The 16,852-nt window shown below is 48.0% G+C and overlaps 1 protein-coding gene across 1 annotated transcript; it reads right to left on the bottom strand.

Moving 5' to 3' along the window:
• Positions 1 to 1,960: 1,960 nt before the first annotated feature.
• foxo3a (forkhead box O3A) lies at positions 1,961 to 13,586 on the bottom strand. Its single transcript, XM_072457992.1, has 2 exons — positions 12,787 to 13,586; positions 1,961 to 3,363 (listed from the first exon to the last, which is right to left on the bottom strand). The coding sequence occupies exons 1-2, from the start codon at positions 13,315 to 13,317 to the stop codon at positions 2,128 to 2,130; spliced, it is 1,767 nt and encodes a 588-aa protein (XP_072314093.1). The 5' UTR covers positions 13,318 to 13,586; the 3' UTR covers positions 1,961 to 2,127.
• Positions 13,587 to 16,852: the final 3,266 nt, after the last annotated feature.

Genomic DNA, 16,852 nt, shown 5'->3' with positions numbered 1-16,852 from the left:
CGCCAGCTACCGAATTTACGTCAACCGTGCTAGTCGTTAGCTTGACTGTACTTTCAATTCAATTCAATTTATTTTTGTGACACCTGAAAAAGTTTTAAAAAAAAAACACTGCTGTAATGCTATCGATCACTAGAGCATTAGCGGTTAGCATTAGCTGTTAGCATGATCTCACTTTCATCGTTTAAACAGCCAGAAACAATTAAAATTTCGTAGGATTTATCAGTCATTTAAGTCGAGTTTGTTAATTAAGTCTCATAACATTAATCTTGAGATAAAGTCAAATCTTGTATCAGCCGTAAATCATTAAATATTACACTAAAGTCAGTTGGCCCCGATGTTTCTCTGCACGGATCCGTTTGCTCGGGTTTATTAACAGTTAAATCCTGTATTTTCACAAACGTTGGGCACATATTTAACTTAAAATGAACGTGTCGATGTCGTTGTCCGCGAGTTACAAGAACGTTTGCTTCAGTGAGAGACTTTTAAGTAAGAAACTGTTGACGCAAATTTTGACTCAAAATGGGGGAAATCGCAGGCTAAAGTGTCACGACTGCGGAACGAACCCGTCAATCAAACGTGTTCAATGCAGTTGAGAGAAAGTCGCAGATGTCTTTCCCGTCCACAAATGCAAAAAGCGTTGCCGTGTATGTTTTTGGTTTGTTTTTGGTTTGTTTGGGCGCTTCATTGTTAGAACCACAACGTCGCCCTGTCGCAACAGCGGGAAAGGCATTTGCTACACTCCTGCTCTGCGGCGTCTTATCCAAAGCCACAACAACAATAGTACGCACTTTACGGTTAAATAAAAGAGACATATGTTTTTTCAGGTTCTTAGTATCGAACTCTGACATAAGTAGATCATTTTTGTTCATTTTAAACCGCAATGTTGATCCAAAACAGCTTGATAATAGAAACGCGTCCGTTGACAAACTGCAGAACTGTTAAGCCCCGCCTCTTCCTACTGATAAGCCCCGCCTCTTCACAGTGACATTTCACCATAACAAGCAGCAGATTGTCATTTTTCGTATTTTGGAAAAGTGGCAACGCGGCGTCACATTTTTTTAAGTAATCGCAACGAAGTACAGGATGTGGGCGGGGATAGGGGGTAGGTGAAAACAGGAATTTTCCAGAGCACTCGATCTTCAGTTGTAACTCAAACGTGCAGGAATCAAACTGAATACAAATTCGAGCGAACTAACGACGACGGAACGCCGTCGTCACAAAGCTCGTTATAGTCGAGTTTGCTAATATACCGCGAACTAAGCGCGGCGGCCGAACGCGTTCTCGTGTAAACAGCTCCGTGATGCATGAAAGATGCGGTTTATTGTCTGTAGTGTTACGACTGCGGATCCCTGAGACGACGAGCAGTTTTTTTTTCATGAAAGGAAATGTCAGTTTGGAGTCGACAACAACAAAAAGGCATTGATCTCTGAAAAGGTTAGTCAGCTAAAATACAGTACCGTACAGAATAATGCCGAACAACAGTAACAACATTAATACGAGTTTCACATATAGTATTTTTCCCCTTCCGTTTCAGCGCGGTCACCTGGCCGGCCACGCCCACTCAGTTCACGATATCAATATAATCAATATAGTCAGTCATCGGTAAAATCTATACTTCTTATGTCAATGTGTTGAAATTTAATCAAGTTTAACACGAACCAATTATATTATAGTTGGTAAAATAGTTAAATATAGTTGGTAAAATGGAATGGCAAGAGAACTGTCCAAAGAATCTAACACTTTTGGATTCATTCTTTGTGGGACTGAACAACTTTTGGGGGGGGAATGGTTTAAATTGTGATTATTCAGATTTCATTCATTCATATTTGTGGTTTAAAGGTTATAAAATCTAGATTCTATGCACACGAACACAACCAGGAACAGTAACATTTGAGAGAAGGCTGAAACGTGACCCATAAAATCAGCCTTTGCGATTTGCCAATTACGACCGGGATCGACCGTTTGAATTGTTATCCCGATTTATTTCTTTTTTTGCCGTTAATCTTGCAAGTTCTCTCCGTCTGGAATTGACTGAGGGCAGGCCAGGCCACAACTACTCCGTTTCGTTTTCCTATTTTTACACGTACACCACTCAAAAGTATTACTAGTATCGTTTGAACATGCTTCTCAGCTCGGCACCCAGCTCTGAGGCGACGTCTGTTTCGATTCCGACAAGCTCCCGGATTTCCTGCTGGGGGCGGAGTCAAAGCTCAGGTCCAGGCAGTCCGCGTCCATGAGCTCGTTGCGAATGATCGAGTCCATGTCGCACTCGTTGAACACGTCCAGCTCCAAATCGCCCGCGAACCTCTCCTGGGAGATTAGCTGCATAGGGGCGGCCATTTTGCTGGGAGATTTTAGCCGCTGCTTTGGGTCCGTCTCGTCTCTTAGTCCCAGGCCGCTCATGTTTTCGTGGGCCGACAAGCCAGCTTGCCAGCCCACAGGCACCGAAGAGCTCTGCGTTTGGCCCCCGTGATTCAAGTGATCCTTGCGAAGCAGCAGGGCATTTCGGCGGGAATTCTGCAAAGCGACCGCGTTGCTCGCTTGCGACATGAGCGGATCGGATTGGGTCAGCAGGACGGTGCCAGGCGAGTCCAGAGAAGCCAGCATGTCCTGCAGGCCTTCGCCGAAATGCGAGGAAAACGTGGCTTGCTTGTTCTCCTGTATGGTCTGCATTGGCGACTGCCGCAAACTGGTGATCGACGTCGGGCTGAACAAGTTGCCAGGCCCGAAGCTGCCGGACGGACTCCCGCAGGTGAACGTAAAAACCTGCCCGTTTGGACTGCTGTCTTCTTCCCCGGGAGGCGGTTGTTGCGCTGCGGTCAAGCTAATATTATCCAAAAGATCGTCCATGAGATTGTCGGACAACCCATCGTTTAAGTTCATCGTACCGAGATCGGAAAGCCCAGTCGTGCCAGTGGACGGCGACATGCTGCTAGGGCTGGAGTATAGCATTGGAGATAAGGGGTCGTCGTCCGGGACTTCATCCAGCTCGAGATTTGCCAAAATCGGGGACAACCGGCCGCTGAGAGTGCTCGCGTTCGAATTGGTTCTCGACCGAAAGTCGGTCCACGCGTCCAGTTCGTCGCTGCTTCTCGACGTGGGGCTTCCGGTCCATTTGGACAAACTCGAGGAGCTTTCCGAGCTGCCGTCTTGAGCGGCCTGCAGCGACGCCTTCTTCTTGGTGGCCCTGCCTCTCGCGCCCTTGATGTATTTGCTGTTGTCCATGGAGACGGCGCGGCGGCGGGGAGCTTTGCCGCCCTTGCCTCCTTCGGGGTTGACCATCCACCACGAGCTCTTGCCCGTGCCCTCGTTCTGCACTTTGACGAAGCGGCTGTGCAGGGACAAGTTGTGACGGATTGAGTTCTGCAAGAAAGGAAAAAGACTCGTTAGCGTTATGAATTAGGCCGAGACAATTTGCCACCAGAAAACAAACTGTCTTGATGTCATGATTTCAGATGGAGGGATAAACTTAAATGGGAGTTTTCATTATTTACACTTCTATTGACATCTAATCCACAAATGTTGAATCTTATCATTATTTGTTAGGGATTGTAATCTAAAGTTCTTTTGACTGACAACAATCTCGTCAATGGAGTTGAAGTATGGCACCACTATTGGACAGAAGAAGATAAAATGCCTCCGTTGTGAGAGCAGTTTTTGTGATTGGAGATTAAGGAAAGATCAAAGTTTTCCTGTATCGATATTTGTCACTTCCCGCTGTTTATTTATTAGCCCGTGTTAGACAGGAAGAGTGTAGCATGAAGCGAGAGCGAGAGTGAAAGAAAGTATTCTCAGACAATATGATGTCATTTTCAACTCAAAGCAAGTGAGCAAGAAAGAAAGAAAGAGAAAGAACTAAGACAAGAAAGACAAATAATGAAGGCACAAAAGAAAGAAAGAGAAAGTAGTTAAGAGAGCAAAAAGGAAAAAAGAACAAGAGAGCAAGACAGGCAGAAAGAAAGAAAGAAGGCAATAAAGAAAAAAGGCTAGAGAGTAAGAAAGAAAAAGAAGTCAAGAAAGTAAGAAATAATGTAAGAGAGCAAGTAAGTAAGAAAGAAAGAAAGGGACAAGGCAAGAAAGTAAGAAAGAGAAAGAAAGGCAAGAGCAAAAATTAAAGCAAGAAAAACAAACAAAGAAGGCAAGAAAGCGATAAAGCAAGAAGACATGTTTTGTATTTGCACCGTGTGATTTGATCAGGTTTCAACATTAAATTAGTTAGAGAGAGCTTTGTGACAATCTTTAATCCAGACTAGTTAAAATTGTGCCTGGAAATCTAAACGTCCTAAATGTTCTGTGGACGTTTCCCACTGTAACAAAACCCAAAAAGACTTTCTCTGCTCCTAAAAGCTCGACCTACTTCAGAGGCTCAGAGGATTTCCCTGGAGATGCTCCCAACACTGGACGGATTTAACCCGAGCCAGAAGATTCACCGCCCTCCAATAAAGTCACCCTGGAACATCTGAGGAAACGAGAATCTAACCAGGTCTGGATCAGGGCTACACCAGCGCTAAACTAGAATCTAACCAGGTCTGGATCAGGGCTACACCAGCGCTAAACTAGAATCTAACCAGGTCTAGATCAGGGCTACACCGGCGCTAAACTAGAATCTAACCAGGTCTAGATCAGGGCTACACCAGCGCTAAACTAGAATCTAACCAGGTCTAGATCAGGGCTACACCAGCGCTAAATTAGAATCTAACCAGGTCTAGATCAGGGCTACACCAGTGCTAAACTAGAATCTAACCAGGTCTAGATCAGGGCTACACCAGCGCTAAACTAGAATCTAACCAGGTCTAGATCAGGGCTACACCAGCGCTAAACTAGAATCTAACCAGGTCTGGATCAGGGCTACACCAGCGCCATAATATAATCTAACCAGGGCTACACCAGCGCTAAACTAGAATCTAACCAGGTCTGGATCAGGGCTACACCAGCGCTAAACTAGAATCTAACCAGGTCTAGATCAGGGCTACACCAGCGCCATAATATAATCTAACCAGGGCTACACCAGCGCTAAACTAGAATCTAACCAGGTCTAGATCAGGGCTACACCAGCGCCATAATATAATCTAACCAGGGCTACACCAGCGCTAAACTAGAATCTAACCAGGTCTAGATCAGGGCTACACCAGCGCTAAACTAGAATCTAACCAGGTCTGGATCGGGGCTACACCAGCGCTAAACTAGAATCTAACCAGGTCTGGATCAGGGCTACACCAGCGCTAAACTAGAATCCAACCAGGTCTGGATCAGGGCTACACCAGCGCTAAACTAGAATCTAACCAGGTCTGGATCAGGGCTACACCAGCGCTAAACTAGAATCCAACCAGGTAAACTGAATAAACCAGCTCTAGACCCAGAACCACACAGAAATATACCGGGACCAAACCCTGTCTAATCCAGGACCAAACAAGCACCAAACCAGTCCAGGACCAAACCAGGTCTCTGTTTAATCCAAAACCAGGACTAAACCAGATCAAAACCAGTCCAGGAGTAAACTCTAAACCGGACTAAATTGGCATCAAACCAAGTCTACACCTGGAACTAAGACAGGACTAGACCATGAACGATTCATGGACAAAACTAGAACTAAATCTGAACCATTACAGGACAGAATCAGTTCTAAACCAGGACTAAATGTCTTAGCCAGGACTAGGACTAGGACTAGGACTAGGACTAGGACTACAACAGGTCTAATCCAAGTCAGGACTATCAGTAATCCTTGGGAGATGTTTGATCCATTTTGTTTTCTTATTTTGGGACATATTTTGTTCTTATTTTGCATGTTGCGATGGACTGAAAGACAATAACCACGTGATTCCCGTAACCCACGTTGTTTTGTGAATCCCTCACTGAAGATCTCTGAAGCGTTCACCAGCGACGCTCATCAATACAGTTGCCGTAAAATCGATGAGGAACAGTAAACCCGCTGAACCGGGACATGTCAGGACCGAACGATCGCGCGCCTCCGAAGACGCGCTTTTCGCCCGCGTCATCGACTTTAATTGACTGAGCGCTTTTACTGATTTTACGGCGCTTTATTGGACACGGCAGCTGTGGCGTGAAATACGGGGAGCGAGGGTTGAGATTTGGCAGTAGGTCGTGGCTTCTGAGGTCGGCGACCAACGCAGTAAAGTGGACATAATATGCCTTTTTACGGCTTTAATTGGCTTCTAAACGTGCTTCTGGTCACCCTTGGGTAAGCATTTCACATTTTCCAACTTCCAGGCATTTGGAAACCACACTTTACGAAGACTGAAGCAAAATACAACTAAGAGGGGCACGCTAAGGTCACGCGCTCTAGAAACTCAATTTGTGTTCTTTAAAACCACTACACCGCCAAAAATCACCCTCAGTGACAATTTCGACAATTATGAAAATTCAGTTAATTGCACAGCCAAATAAGGTAATAAACATGTCAGTGCTAAACGTCTCACAATAACATCGTATAAAATGCAGAATGAATAAGCCACACAATGGGAAAAAAAAAAAAATCAAGATTAAAAAGGTCGTGCAACCGCGCAAGAGATGCACAATTATATTATAAGCACAGTAAAGAGTAACGATCGATACTTTGCTCCGTTCGAACGTACATTGGCATGAACTCTGCACATTAGACTCGACAAATCCAATGGGAGGATTAGCTTAAGCTTTTTAAATGGTGCTCGTGCTGAGAAGAGAACTCCTGACCTCCAGTGCTGACAGAGCTACCACGGCCTGGACTGGACTGGACGCTGGACTCTGCTTTACGGGCTCTGGTCTTTTATAAACGTCACAATCCAAACTTTATTTCCCACTTAACACATTATTCAAACTATTCGGCGGCCGGAGCGTCGCGGTGACAGCAGTCGGCATGCTGGTGCGTGCTTCCTGATTCGCAGGGGATGAAATAGGATACACAGGCTTTAAACACTAGGCCACCGTGTCGCGTTTCACCAATCACAAGGTCAGGTCTGTGGAGAGGCGACCCCGCTCACAGCTATGAGCTCGACACGGCGATGAACTGCCGCGAACTCTGTACGATCCACGAGAACAGCATCTCTTCGCTCTGCTAAAGGACGATTCAGACGCGACGCAGTGGAACGTTCTGCCCGACTCTATAACGTCATGTGTTACAATCCAAGGCTTTAAAAGTGAAGTGAAAAAGCACCTCAAGAGCACCTCAAGAGCACCTCAAGAGCACCCAGAGCTGTAGCAATTAGACTCTTTAGGTCCCACGCTCCAATGGGCTCCATGTGTCTGTATCTATCATGTTCCTCTTTGGTTCCTCTTTTGGCTTATGGTCAGGCCAGTTAGGAACAGAAATATAAAGCTACAGTTTCAGCTACGCTGCCCTAAGAGCAACTATGGGGGAAGTTTGGCAGCTTGAGCACTATAATCCTCTGATCAAGACTACTTATTCTATCAGACTATATGTAATATTTAATTTCAAGTGCAATCGGTTCATTGCCTTTTCTTTTTCTTTTCTCACTTCCTCACTGGGAGTGGAACAGACACATCCATGACCTGTGGATCCAGATGATCCTCTCCTGGAGAAACGGTCTACTCCATATGAACGGTTCTTCATCTGCCTGGAAGAACTGGTTCTCCTCCTGAAGAACTTGTTCGAACTGGTTCTCCTCCTGAAGAACTTGTTCGAACTGGTTCTCCTCCTGAAGAACTTGTTCGAACTGGTTCTCCTCCTGAAGAACTTGTTCAAACTGGTTCTCCTCCTGAAGAACTTGTTCAAACTGGTTCTCCTCCTGAAGAACTTGTTCAAACTGGTTCTCCTCCTGAAGAACTTGTTCAAACTGGTTCTCCTCCTGAAGAACTTGTTCAAACTGGTTCTCCTCCTGAAGAACTTGTTCAAACTGGTTCTCCTCCTGAAGAACTTGTTCAAACTGGTTCTCCTCCTGAAGAACTTGTTCAAACTGGTTCTCCTCCTGAAGAACTTGTTCAAACTGGTTCTCCTCCTGAAGAACTGGTTCTCCTCCTGAAGAACTGGTTCTCCTCCTGAAGAACTGGTTCTCCTCCTGAAGAACTGGTTCTCCTCCTGAAGAACTGGTTCTCCTCCTGAGTGGCTCCAGCTCCACTGTCTCTCTAACGTCCGTCTGTGTGAGTCAGATCTCTCCTTCACTGTGGAACTTTGGTAGTTTTTCCAGCAGAAGGAGGGTCTGAGGACAGAAGGAGGGTCTGAGGACAGAAGGAGGGTCTGAGGACAGAAGGAGGGTCTGAGGACAGAAGGAGGGTCTGAGGACAGAAGGAGGGTCTGAGGACAGAAGGAGGGTCTGAGGACACAGGATGTTCAAGTCCCTATGAACATTGTTTAATCTGTTTTTTCACTGTCGCTCCTCGAGGAAACTGTTGTGATTTTGGGCGTTACAAAAATACATTTTATGGAATCTGTGTGTGGAAGAACGATTGTGTTCCAAGCTCGCGTTCAAGGTATTTGGAGCCAATGAAACACCTGTAACGGAATAGTATGCCATACAGTGGAATGTTCCCAGGAAAGCATTAACATCTCAAGACAAGCAAGCGGTCGACCCTCGAACAGAAACGTTACACAGTGCACCTTCAGATACACGCTCTCTGTAGGTTTCTTGCAGAGTTAGGGCTGTATTTGCCTGAATCGTCTGACTTGAAACAACAGAAAGAGCAGTCTTGGTTCCCTCACGTCTGCCTTTCTCCTCAGCGGTGGGATTACGGGCCGATCCCCCTGCAGTTTCTCTGATCTAAATCCTTTAGAGTTTCTCGGATTCTCGGATGAATTGGTTTTTGAATCCAGATTAATCCTCGCACTGGAGCGGGGCAGGATTGAAGAGCCGCAGACAGGAGCAGCGGGAGACCGAAGAAATCAAAGGCACATATGCACTCTTATGGATGGCCTTTCTTCAAAATCAAAACATCCTCTGCGTTTGTCCATTTTAAGTCCAGAATAAATGTTTAATTAGAAGTACAAAGGATGAAAATGCCATGGTAGATCATTTTAATAGACCTTTTGTGTTCTGTCTTTTGTTCTGACCCACTAATTGGTGACCTGAATACAACCCTCAACAACTCCAGGTTCTCCCTGCAAACACTCCGAGACAATGAGGTGCTAGGGGAACTACTTACGGAAGACGCTCACAATCTGCCGGTTTGGAAAACGTAGAGCTTTTTGCCTTGAAGCTGGGGGCGCATTCTGCTCCGATCACACACCTTTTTAACCACGTAAGTTCCTCTAAAAGTGGAAATTAGCCCCTTTTTAAAAAGGTCCATTATCATGCAAAATCAAGTTTGTGAGAGCCCGGAACTGTGTGTCTGACACTCGGACCTGCAGTGTGGGGGCGCCCCAGGGCACTGTCCTCGCGCCCTTTCTCTTCACCCTTTACACTGCAGACTTCAGACATGACACGGACAGCTGTGTCCTGCAGAAGTTCTCTGACGACTCTGCCATCATTGGACTCATCACGGACGACGATGACGCGGAGTACAGAGGACTGGCGCAGGACTTTGTGGACTGGTGTCAGCGGAACCACCTCCTCATCAACGCGGGGAAGACCAAGGAGATGGTGGTGGATTTCCGCAGACGCCACCCCACTGCCCCCTCACCAGTGAACATCCAGGGACGGGACATTGAGAGAGTGGACTCATACAAGTACCTGGGTGTTCATCTGAACCACAAACTGGACTGGACTCATAACACAGACACACTGTACAGGAAGAGCCAGAGTCGGCTCTACCTCCTGAGGAGACTCAGGTCTTTTGGAGTGACAGGGCCACTCCTGAAGACCTTCTACGACTCTGTGGTGGCATCAGCCCTCCTGTACGGTGTGGCCTGCTGGAGCAGCAGCATCACAGAGAGGGAGAGGAAGAAGCTGGACAGAGTCATCAAGAAGTCCAGCTCCGTCCTGGGCTGTGCTCTGGACTCGGTGCAGGAGGTGGGGGACAGGAGGGTCCTGGCTAGATTCACATCTATGCTGGACCATGAGTGTCACCCCCTGCAGGACACTCTGTCCGCTCTGGAGAGCAGCTTCAGTGAGAGACTGATCCACCCTCGATGTGCGAAGGAAAGGTTCCGTAGGTCTTTCCTTCCTGCTGCTGTCAGACTTTATAACAAAAACTGTTAGTACTGAACACTCGCAATACTGACCTAACCATGTGCAATTCTGTCATATGTGCAATTGCTGTTGGAATTCATGTGCAATTCATGTGCAACCTATGTGCTGTCGTGACACATATTCATGTGCAATTACTGTCGTGATCACATGCAATGGTATTTATGTATTTATTTATTTATTTGTCTATGGGAGTTTTTATTTATTTATAGGAGATCTTCTACTGAAAGTGTTTTTCAGACTTCCTATAAGTGATCTGTTCTTCTGTATCTACCTCTGTATCTACCTGCGTTGCACCAATGAAATTTCCCCATGTGGGACAATAAAGGAATATCTTATCTTATCTTATCTTAACTTTCTTGCAGTGCTATTGGTGCCTCATATATGTGCCCAACGTGTTTTTTCGATTGATTCCTGCAGTCTTTAGCTATAGAACATCTCTTCCTTTCCTCGGATGTGCAGACGGACGGGGCCTACCCACAGAGACGCCTCATACCCAGAGGGACGCCTCATACCCAGAGGGACGCCTCATACCCACAGGGACACCTCATACCCAGAGGGACGCCTCATACCCAGAGGGACGCCTCATACCCACAGGGACGCCTCATACCCACAGGGACGCCTCATACCCACAGGGACGCCTCATACCCACAGGGACGCCTCATACCCACAGGGACGCCTCATACCCACAGGGACGCCTCATACCCACAGGGACGCCTCATACCCACAGGGACGCCTCATACCCACAGGGACGCCTCATACCCACAGGGACGCCTCATACCCACAGGGACGCCTCATACCCACAGGGACGCCTCATACCCACAGGGACGCCTCATACCCACAGGGACGCCTCATACCCACAGGGACGCATCATCCCTTCCTCCGTTCTCTGAACCTGTAACACGCGGGTTTACTACGAAACGGGAAAATAGCATGACATGGGCTCTTTAGATGAGGTGAGAATAGCTTTCAACTGCTATAGGTCCATCTCCATTTTGTCATGACAAACTGGTGAACAAACTCACCATCTTGAAGCCCACAGTATTCTCAGTCTCATGCATCCGGGTCATGGGTGTATCCAGCAACACGTAAAGTGCTAAATGGAAGGAATTCTATGTTGCTGTGCTAACCTGGCTAAAGCCTTGGACTCGGTGGACCACTCAATCCTGCTCACTCGGCTCCGGCATATAGGTCTCTGAGGATTGTGTGGCCTGGTTCAGAAGTTACATGAGATGTGTGTGTGGGTGGTTCAATCTGCTCCACGTCCTAAAGCCATGGGTCCCGCAGGGGTCCATCTTGGGTCCAACCCTATTTAAAATCTATATAAACGAGATTGTTCATGCAGCAGATCATTCTGATAAACATGTAATCCCTCGTCCAGGAATGTCCCATTGTAGAAAACAAAGATTAGTTTCAGGGGAAACTTATAACAGTGCAAACAAATAGATAAACACACTATCACCAGGAGGTTCCGCCCAGTGGGCAGGGCTTACACAGCTCAGAGTAGGAGAAATATCTGAGTTCTCAGACTAGATCCGCAGATTGAGAATGACTCTGGGATGTGTTGAAACGTCTCTCTGAATTCCCTCGTTGGTTCATATGCAGATGACACAGTTTTGTACAAACCAGTCGCTCTTTAAACACTCTTATCGTCCCAACAAACGACTTTCAACAATCTACAATATGAGGTTCCCATCACTCATCTCACCATCTCACCCCAGTGTTTCACATCTGAAGCTGGTTAATACTTGTGACTATAGAGAAAACTATTGTTGTGTCCTTAGGCAAGACACTTCAGAGTGTCTGAGTGTGTGAGTGGTGGTTGGAGGGGCTGATGGTGCAGATTGGCAGCCTTGCTTCAGTCAGTCTGCCACAGGGCAGCTGTGGCTAGAGTAGTATTGTTTACTTGTTGTTTACTATTTGAATACTTTTTTTTAACTCAGATGTTATAATTTTTGGCATTAAAATGGACCTGGATGAACTGTAGACTTGTTCCCAGTTTAAGCAGCTGTTTCCTTTGTTTAGAACAGATGATTATAAAGCTTGAACCTGCTTTACCTGTGAGAAATGTGCTGCTGTCTTTGTTTGAATGACATGGTCAACAATAAAGATGTTTAAACTATCATAGGTTTATCTGCATCATGTGACCATCTGCATCATGTGACCCTCTGCATCATGTGACCCTCTGCATCATGTGACCCTCTGCATCAGTCCTGCAGATTCTGTCCTCTTCGCATCCTTTTGCTCATATATTCACTCTCTGCTCAGCCTCTGTCCTCTCTGCTCAGCCCCTGTCCTCTCTGCTCAGCCCCTGTCCTCTCTGCTCAGCCCCTGTCCTCTCTGCCCCTGTCCTCTCTGCTCAGCCCCTGTCCTCTCTGCTCAGCCCCTGTCCTCTCTGCTCAGCCCCTGTCCTCTCTGCTCAGCCCCTGTCCTCTCTGCTCAGCCCCTGTCCTCTCTGCTCAGCCCCTGTCCTCTGCTCAGCCCCTGTCCTCTGTTGTGCAGGTTTGAGTTTGTTGTGACAGAATCAGCTGCTGCAGAACTGAACGTGTTTTATTGTCACACATGTTCATATTATGATGCATAAACTGCAGTGTTTCCTGATGCATTCTGTCTCAAAGGTCTCAAAGGTACATAAAGGTAAGAGATGAGACCTCTTATTATGAGCGGGATGTGACGGCGGCAGAGTGCGGGTTGTGTGTGCGGGTCTCACCTTCCATCCCGCGGAGCTGTTGCTGTCGCCTTTGTCCTTGAAGTACGGGACGGAGCGCACCATCCAGTCGTAGATCTGGGACAGGGTCAGGCGCTTCTCGGGGGAGCTCTCGATGGCCTGCGTGATGAGGTCCGCGTACGAGTAGTTCCCCCACGCGTTCCTGCGGGCGGACGACTTCCTCAGCTGCTGGGACGCGGAGCCCGGGGCCGAGGCGGAGAACTGCACCGAGGAGGGCGAGCCGTCGGCGGTGTCCTCCCTCTGCGCGCCCCGCGGCGGCGCCTCCACGGGCCGGGACGCGCCGCCGCTCTCCCGGGGCTCCGCGGCGGGTTTCTGGGCAGAGCCTTCATCCTCGTCGTCCTCCTCTTCGGGGATGACGTCAGTGTCGTTGGTGCCCGGCTTGCCGGCTCCGGACTCGGGACGGGGCAGGGGCCAGGTGCAGGAGCGCGGCCGCTTCTGGGGCTCGAAGTCCGGGTCTATGTCCAGCGGCGGCTCTGGTGGCGGCGTCTCCGGTGCGCCAGGCGCCTCGGCCATGGTCCCCGCTGCGGCTCGTGTGCACAAACACCTCTCAGCTCACGCGGGGCGCATTCCATCAATGTCCCGGAGACCCGAGGCTCTGCGCGCGCGCTCCGCCGAATGCAAATGCCCCGCACGTGTCCGTGTGTCAGTCTCACGCCGTCCGTCCCGTCTCCCGCGGCGCTAACGGACCCGGGCCCCCGCTGCCCCGCGCTCGCCGCACAAACCCAGGACAACGTGCATCGCTATTTTGTCCCCGCGTGGAAGCACAACGTCCCCGGAGCTCCAGAGAAACGCACCTAAACGCCGCCGACCCGCGCGCTCCTCCCGCACGCCGCGGCCATCTGCACCGTTATCCGAACACGGAGCGCGTTATCCCCCGCGGATCTGACCCACCGGCCGTCACTGCCCGCGCGGCGCTCACAGCCACAGCCGCACCGAGGCCTTCAGCTCCCTCTGCAGCCGCCGCAGACCCGCGCACCGTCCGCTGCGACGTGACGCGAGGCGCGCACGGACCCGCGCCGTCTCTCACAGACGCGGCGCGTCCAGCTCCGTGTGTCCGGCCGCGCGTAAAGACATTCCAGTCAGTGTAAACGCCGCTCCTCCCGCCGCCTCTGCCGCTGTGGTCGCTCCTGGCGCAAAGAGAACCATCCCTGACCGAAGCACTGCCCCCTGCTCCGCGCTGCGCACTATTTAAAGCGATAGCACCAGGAGAATGCGCGCAGACGCACCGCATACGTCCAGCGTGCGCCGCGGCACAGATGACATCACCCTTCTGTGTCCTTCTGCGTGATGGAGGAGAGACACAAAACGAGCTTCTGCCACGGTCAACGCGCGAGTTTCACCGTCGACCCGCACGGGAGGCTCGTGTCTGACGCGGGCCCCGGGATGAGCCGCGCTGCGGGGGGGGGACAGTCCCGTGAGCGTTTGTGCAGCAGAGACAGAGAACAAAGACAGAAGATGAAAGATGAATCAATGTGCAATATTCAAAATGGCAAAAGCATAAAGCAGACAATGGCCAAGGCGCTGGTTCTGTCCCGCGATCTGCCACGTCAAACCGCAAGATGAAGGAGTGAATTTTACTGATAAAAGGAAGAGGTGAATGAAGTGTCTTGCCCAAGGACACAAAGACCAGGCGGAGCAGAAGAGGCAGAAAAGAGGGTCAGACATGAGGCCTATTCAACTTCAGGCCCGCGGACCGGATCAGGCCCTCCAAGCGATCTGATCCGGCCGCAGAGCATCCACATGTCAAAACGTACATTTTCTTTTGTTTACTGGTTTAGTCCTGGTTTAATTGAGCTTCAGACCTGGTTTAGTCCTAGCTTGGTCCTGGTTTAGACCTTGTTTAGTCCTGTTTGGGTCCTGGTTTGGTGCTGGTTTAGTCCTGGCTTGGTCCTGGTTTAGTCCTGGTTCAGCCCAGGTTTAGCCCTGGTTTAGCCCTAGTTTAGTCCTGGTTTGGTCCTGGTTTAGTCCTGGTTCAGCCCAGGTTTAGCCCTGGTTTAGTCCTGGTTTAGTCCTGGCTTGGTCCTGGTTTAGTCCTGGTTCAGCCCAGGTTTAGCCCTGGTTTAGCCCTAGTTTAGTCCTGGTTTGGTCCTGGTTTAGTCCTGGTTCAGCCCAGGTTTAGCCCTGGTTTAGCCCTAGTTTAGTCCTGGTTTGGTCCTGGTTTGGTCCTGGTTTGGTCCTGGTTTAGTCCTGGTTTAGTCCTGGTTTAGTCCTGGTTTAGTCCTGGTTTGGCCCTGGTTTAGCCCTGGTTTAGTCCTGGTTTAGTCCTGGTTTAGTCCTGGTTTCGAGGTTCAGACCTAGTTTGGTTTTGGTTTAATTGAGCTTCAGTCTTCAGAAGTTGTTACATTTTCACTGAAACAGATTCAGTGTCGGGAACAAAGCGCGGCCTTGGGGAAACGTTAGATCCTGACTTTGACTCCGCCCACCGTCGTGCTAAATATCGTTTGCTTTTTACACTCATCGCCTCACGTCCTGCAGCTCATAGAATATGCAATTTACACTTTTCACAGAGCTAGTGCCGTACACAAGATAAAACAGAGGGTGAACAAGATGACAAGTCTTTGTTTTTTCCAGTCTGTGGTGCCCAGTCCACGTTCTTCGCAGTCATTGTACCAAATTACAGAAAACCGCTCGTGTTTTTGACATTTGTACGAGTTTTGTGAACGGTCCTTCTGTTTAAAAAGCCCCGCGGTCTCATTTATAAAGCGTGCGCACGTACAAAAATGCCACGTACGTACTTTTCCACGATAAGTTTGGGTGCGGTTTGGTCCAAAAACTCAGAGAAATGAAAATGTCGTGAGTTTGAGGCAGTTTCTGTGTCGTCAGCGCGCACAATCTCAATGAGAATTCCACGTTTTCGCTTTATAAATGAGACTGAAAGGATTTGATCTGCATTTTTCTCTTTTAAAGTACAATTAATATCGATCATTGATGTTTTCTTGGGCTCGTATTGTGGTTTATCTGCATCAAAAGGCGGCTCCAGTCCGACTCGAGTGCACGGTGACACAGGACGGGAGGGCATCCGACACGGTTTGAACAATGCATCGCGCCTGGTGTTGTTCGTTTTATCATGTTAGCTGCATTTAACAATATAGCGTTGGTTTCTCACCTCCCACTCGGCTTCTGTGGTGTTTTCAGGACACTCGCGTTTCTGAAGAGCGCTTGTTTCGCTCAGAGAGAAAATACACAGGCAAAAAGTACAATTTATACAATATTCTTAAGGTAAATCAAATACAAAACGTGTGAAAAAACCCAATTATTATATAAATGTTTAGAGTGTTTTTGGCAGAGGTTTGTTTTCTGTATTTTGGTGATTTTATATAATTAAACGTAGTGAAATCGGTCACATTTAAAAAGCGCAAACAATTTTTTAAAATACAATAAATTAGACGTTATTATCTGGGTGACATGTTCCAGCTGCTGAACTGTGAGCCATCTTCGGTCCACGTTACTCCTCAGGCTGACCACGCCTCCTCAGACTGACCACGCCTCCTCAGACTGACCACGCCTCCTCAGACTGGCCACGCCTTCTGTCGCTCAATCGTCTCTGGAGCCGTGTGTGTCCAATGTGTGCGATAAGAGGAAAGCCCCGTCGTCCCGGTTGATGGTGTCGACTTCACTTTTTTCTGTTTTTTTTCTTCTTTTTTGTCAAAAAAACAAAAAAACAACAACCAACGTCTTGTTGTTTATTTCATTCTTTTTTCATATTTAGACATTTAAACAAAAACGCAACCAAACCGTTTTTTCTTCACTTTTTTCTTTTTTTTTCATATTTAGAAATTTAAACAAAAAAAAACAACCAACCTGTTTTTTTTCCTCACTTTTTTCCCTTCTTTTTTTTCATGTTTAGAAAAAAAAACACAGATCAGGACAATAATACTAATAGAAATATTGAAAATAAATAATAATACAAATAATGGCACAATAGGAATAAATAAATGACGGCACAAGTCCCACAGACACGCCCCCTTTGAGCTCGTTGATCTCTGACCCAATGAAACGACCCTTAACGTGGTTGTTCCTTTAACGACTTTAATTTCATAGTTTGTCT

This window comes from Eucyclogobius newberryi, unplaced genomic scaffold (assembly GCF_026437365.1).
Source record: "Eucyclogobius newberryi isolate DKJ021-1_F unplaced genomic scaffold, fEucNew1.0.hap1 SCAF_21, whole genome shotgun sequence".
NCBI classification, from domain to species: domain Eukaryota; kingdom Metazoa; phylum Chordata; class Actinopteri; order Gobiiformes; family Gobiidae; genus Eucyclogobius; species Eucyclogobius newberryi.
The sequence above is the reverse complement of the archived record's forward strand: the minus strand, read 5'-3'. Positions and strand labels throughout refer to the sequence as shown.

Bases quoted from the DNA above. Each gene is read 5' to 3' on its own strand.
- foxo3a (XM_072457992.1), bottom strand. From the start codon at position 13,317: ATGGCCGAGGCGCCTGGCGCACCGGAGACGCCGCCACCAGAGCCGCCG. The intron at 3,364-12,786 runs GTGAGACCCGCA...CCTTTCTTGCAG, and splicing joins ACAGCTCCGCGGGATGGAAG to AACTCAATCCGTCACAACTT.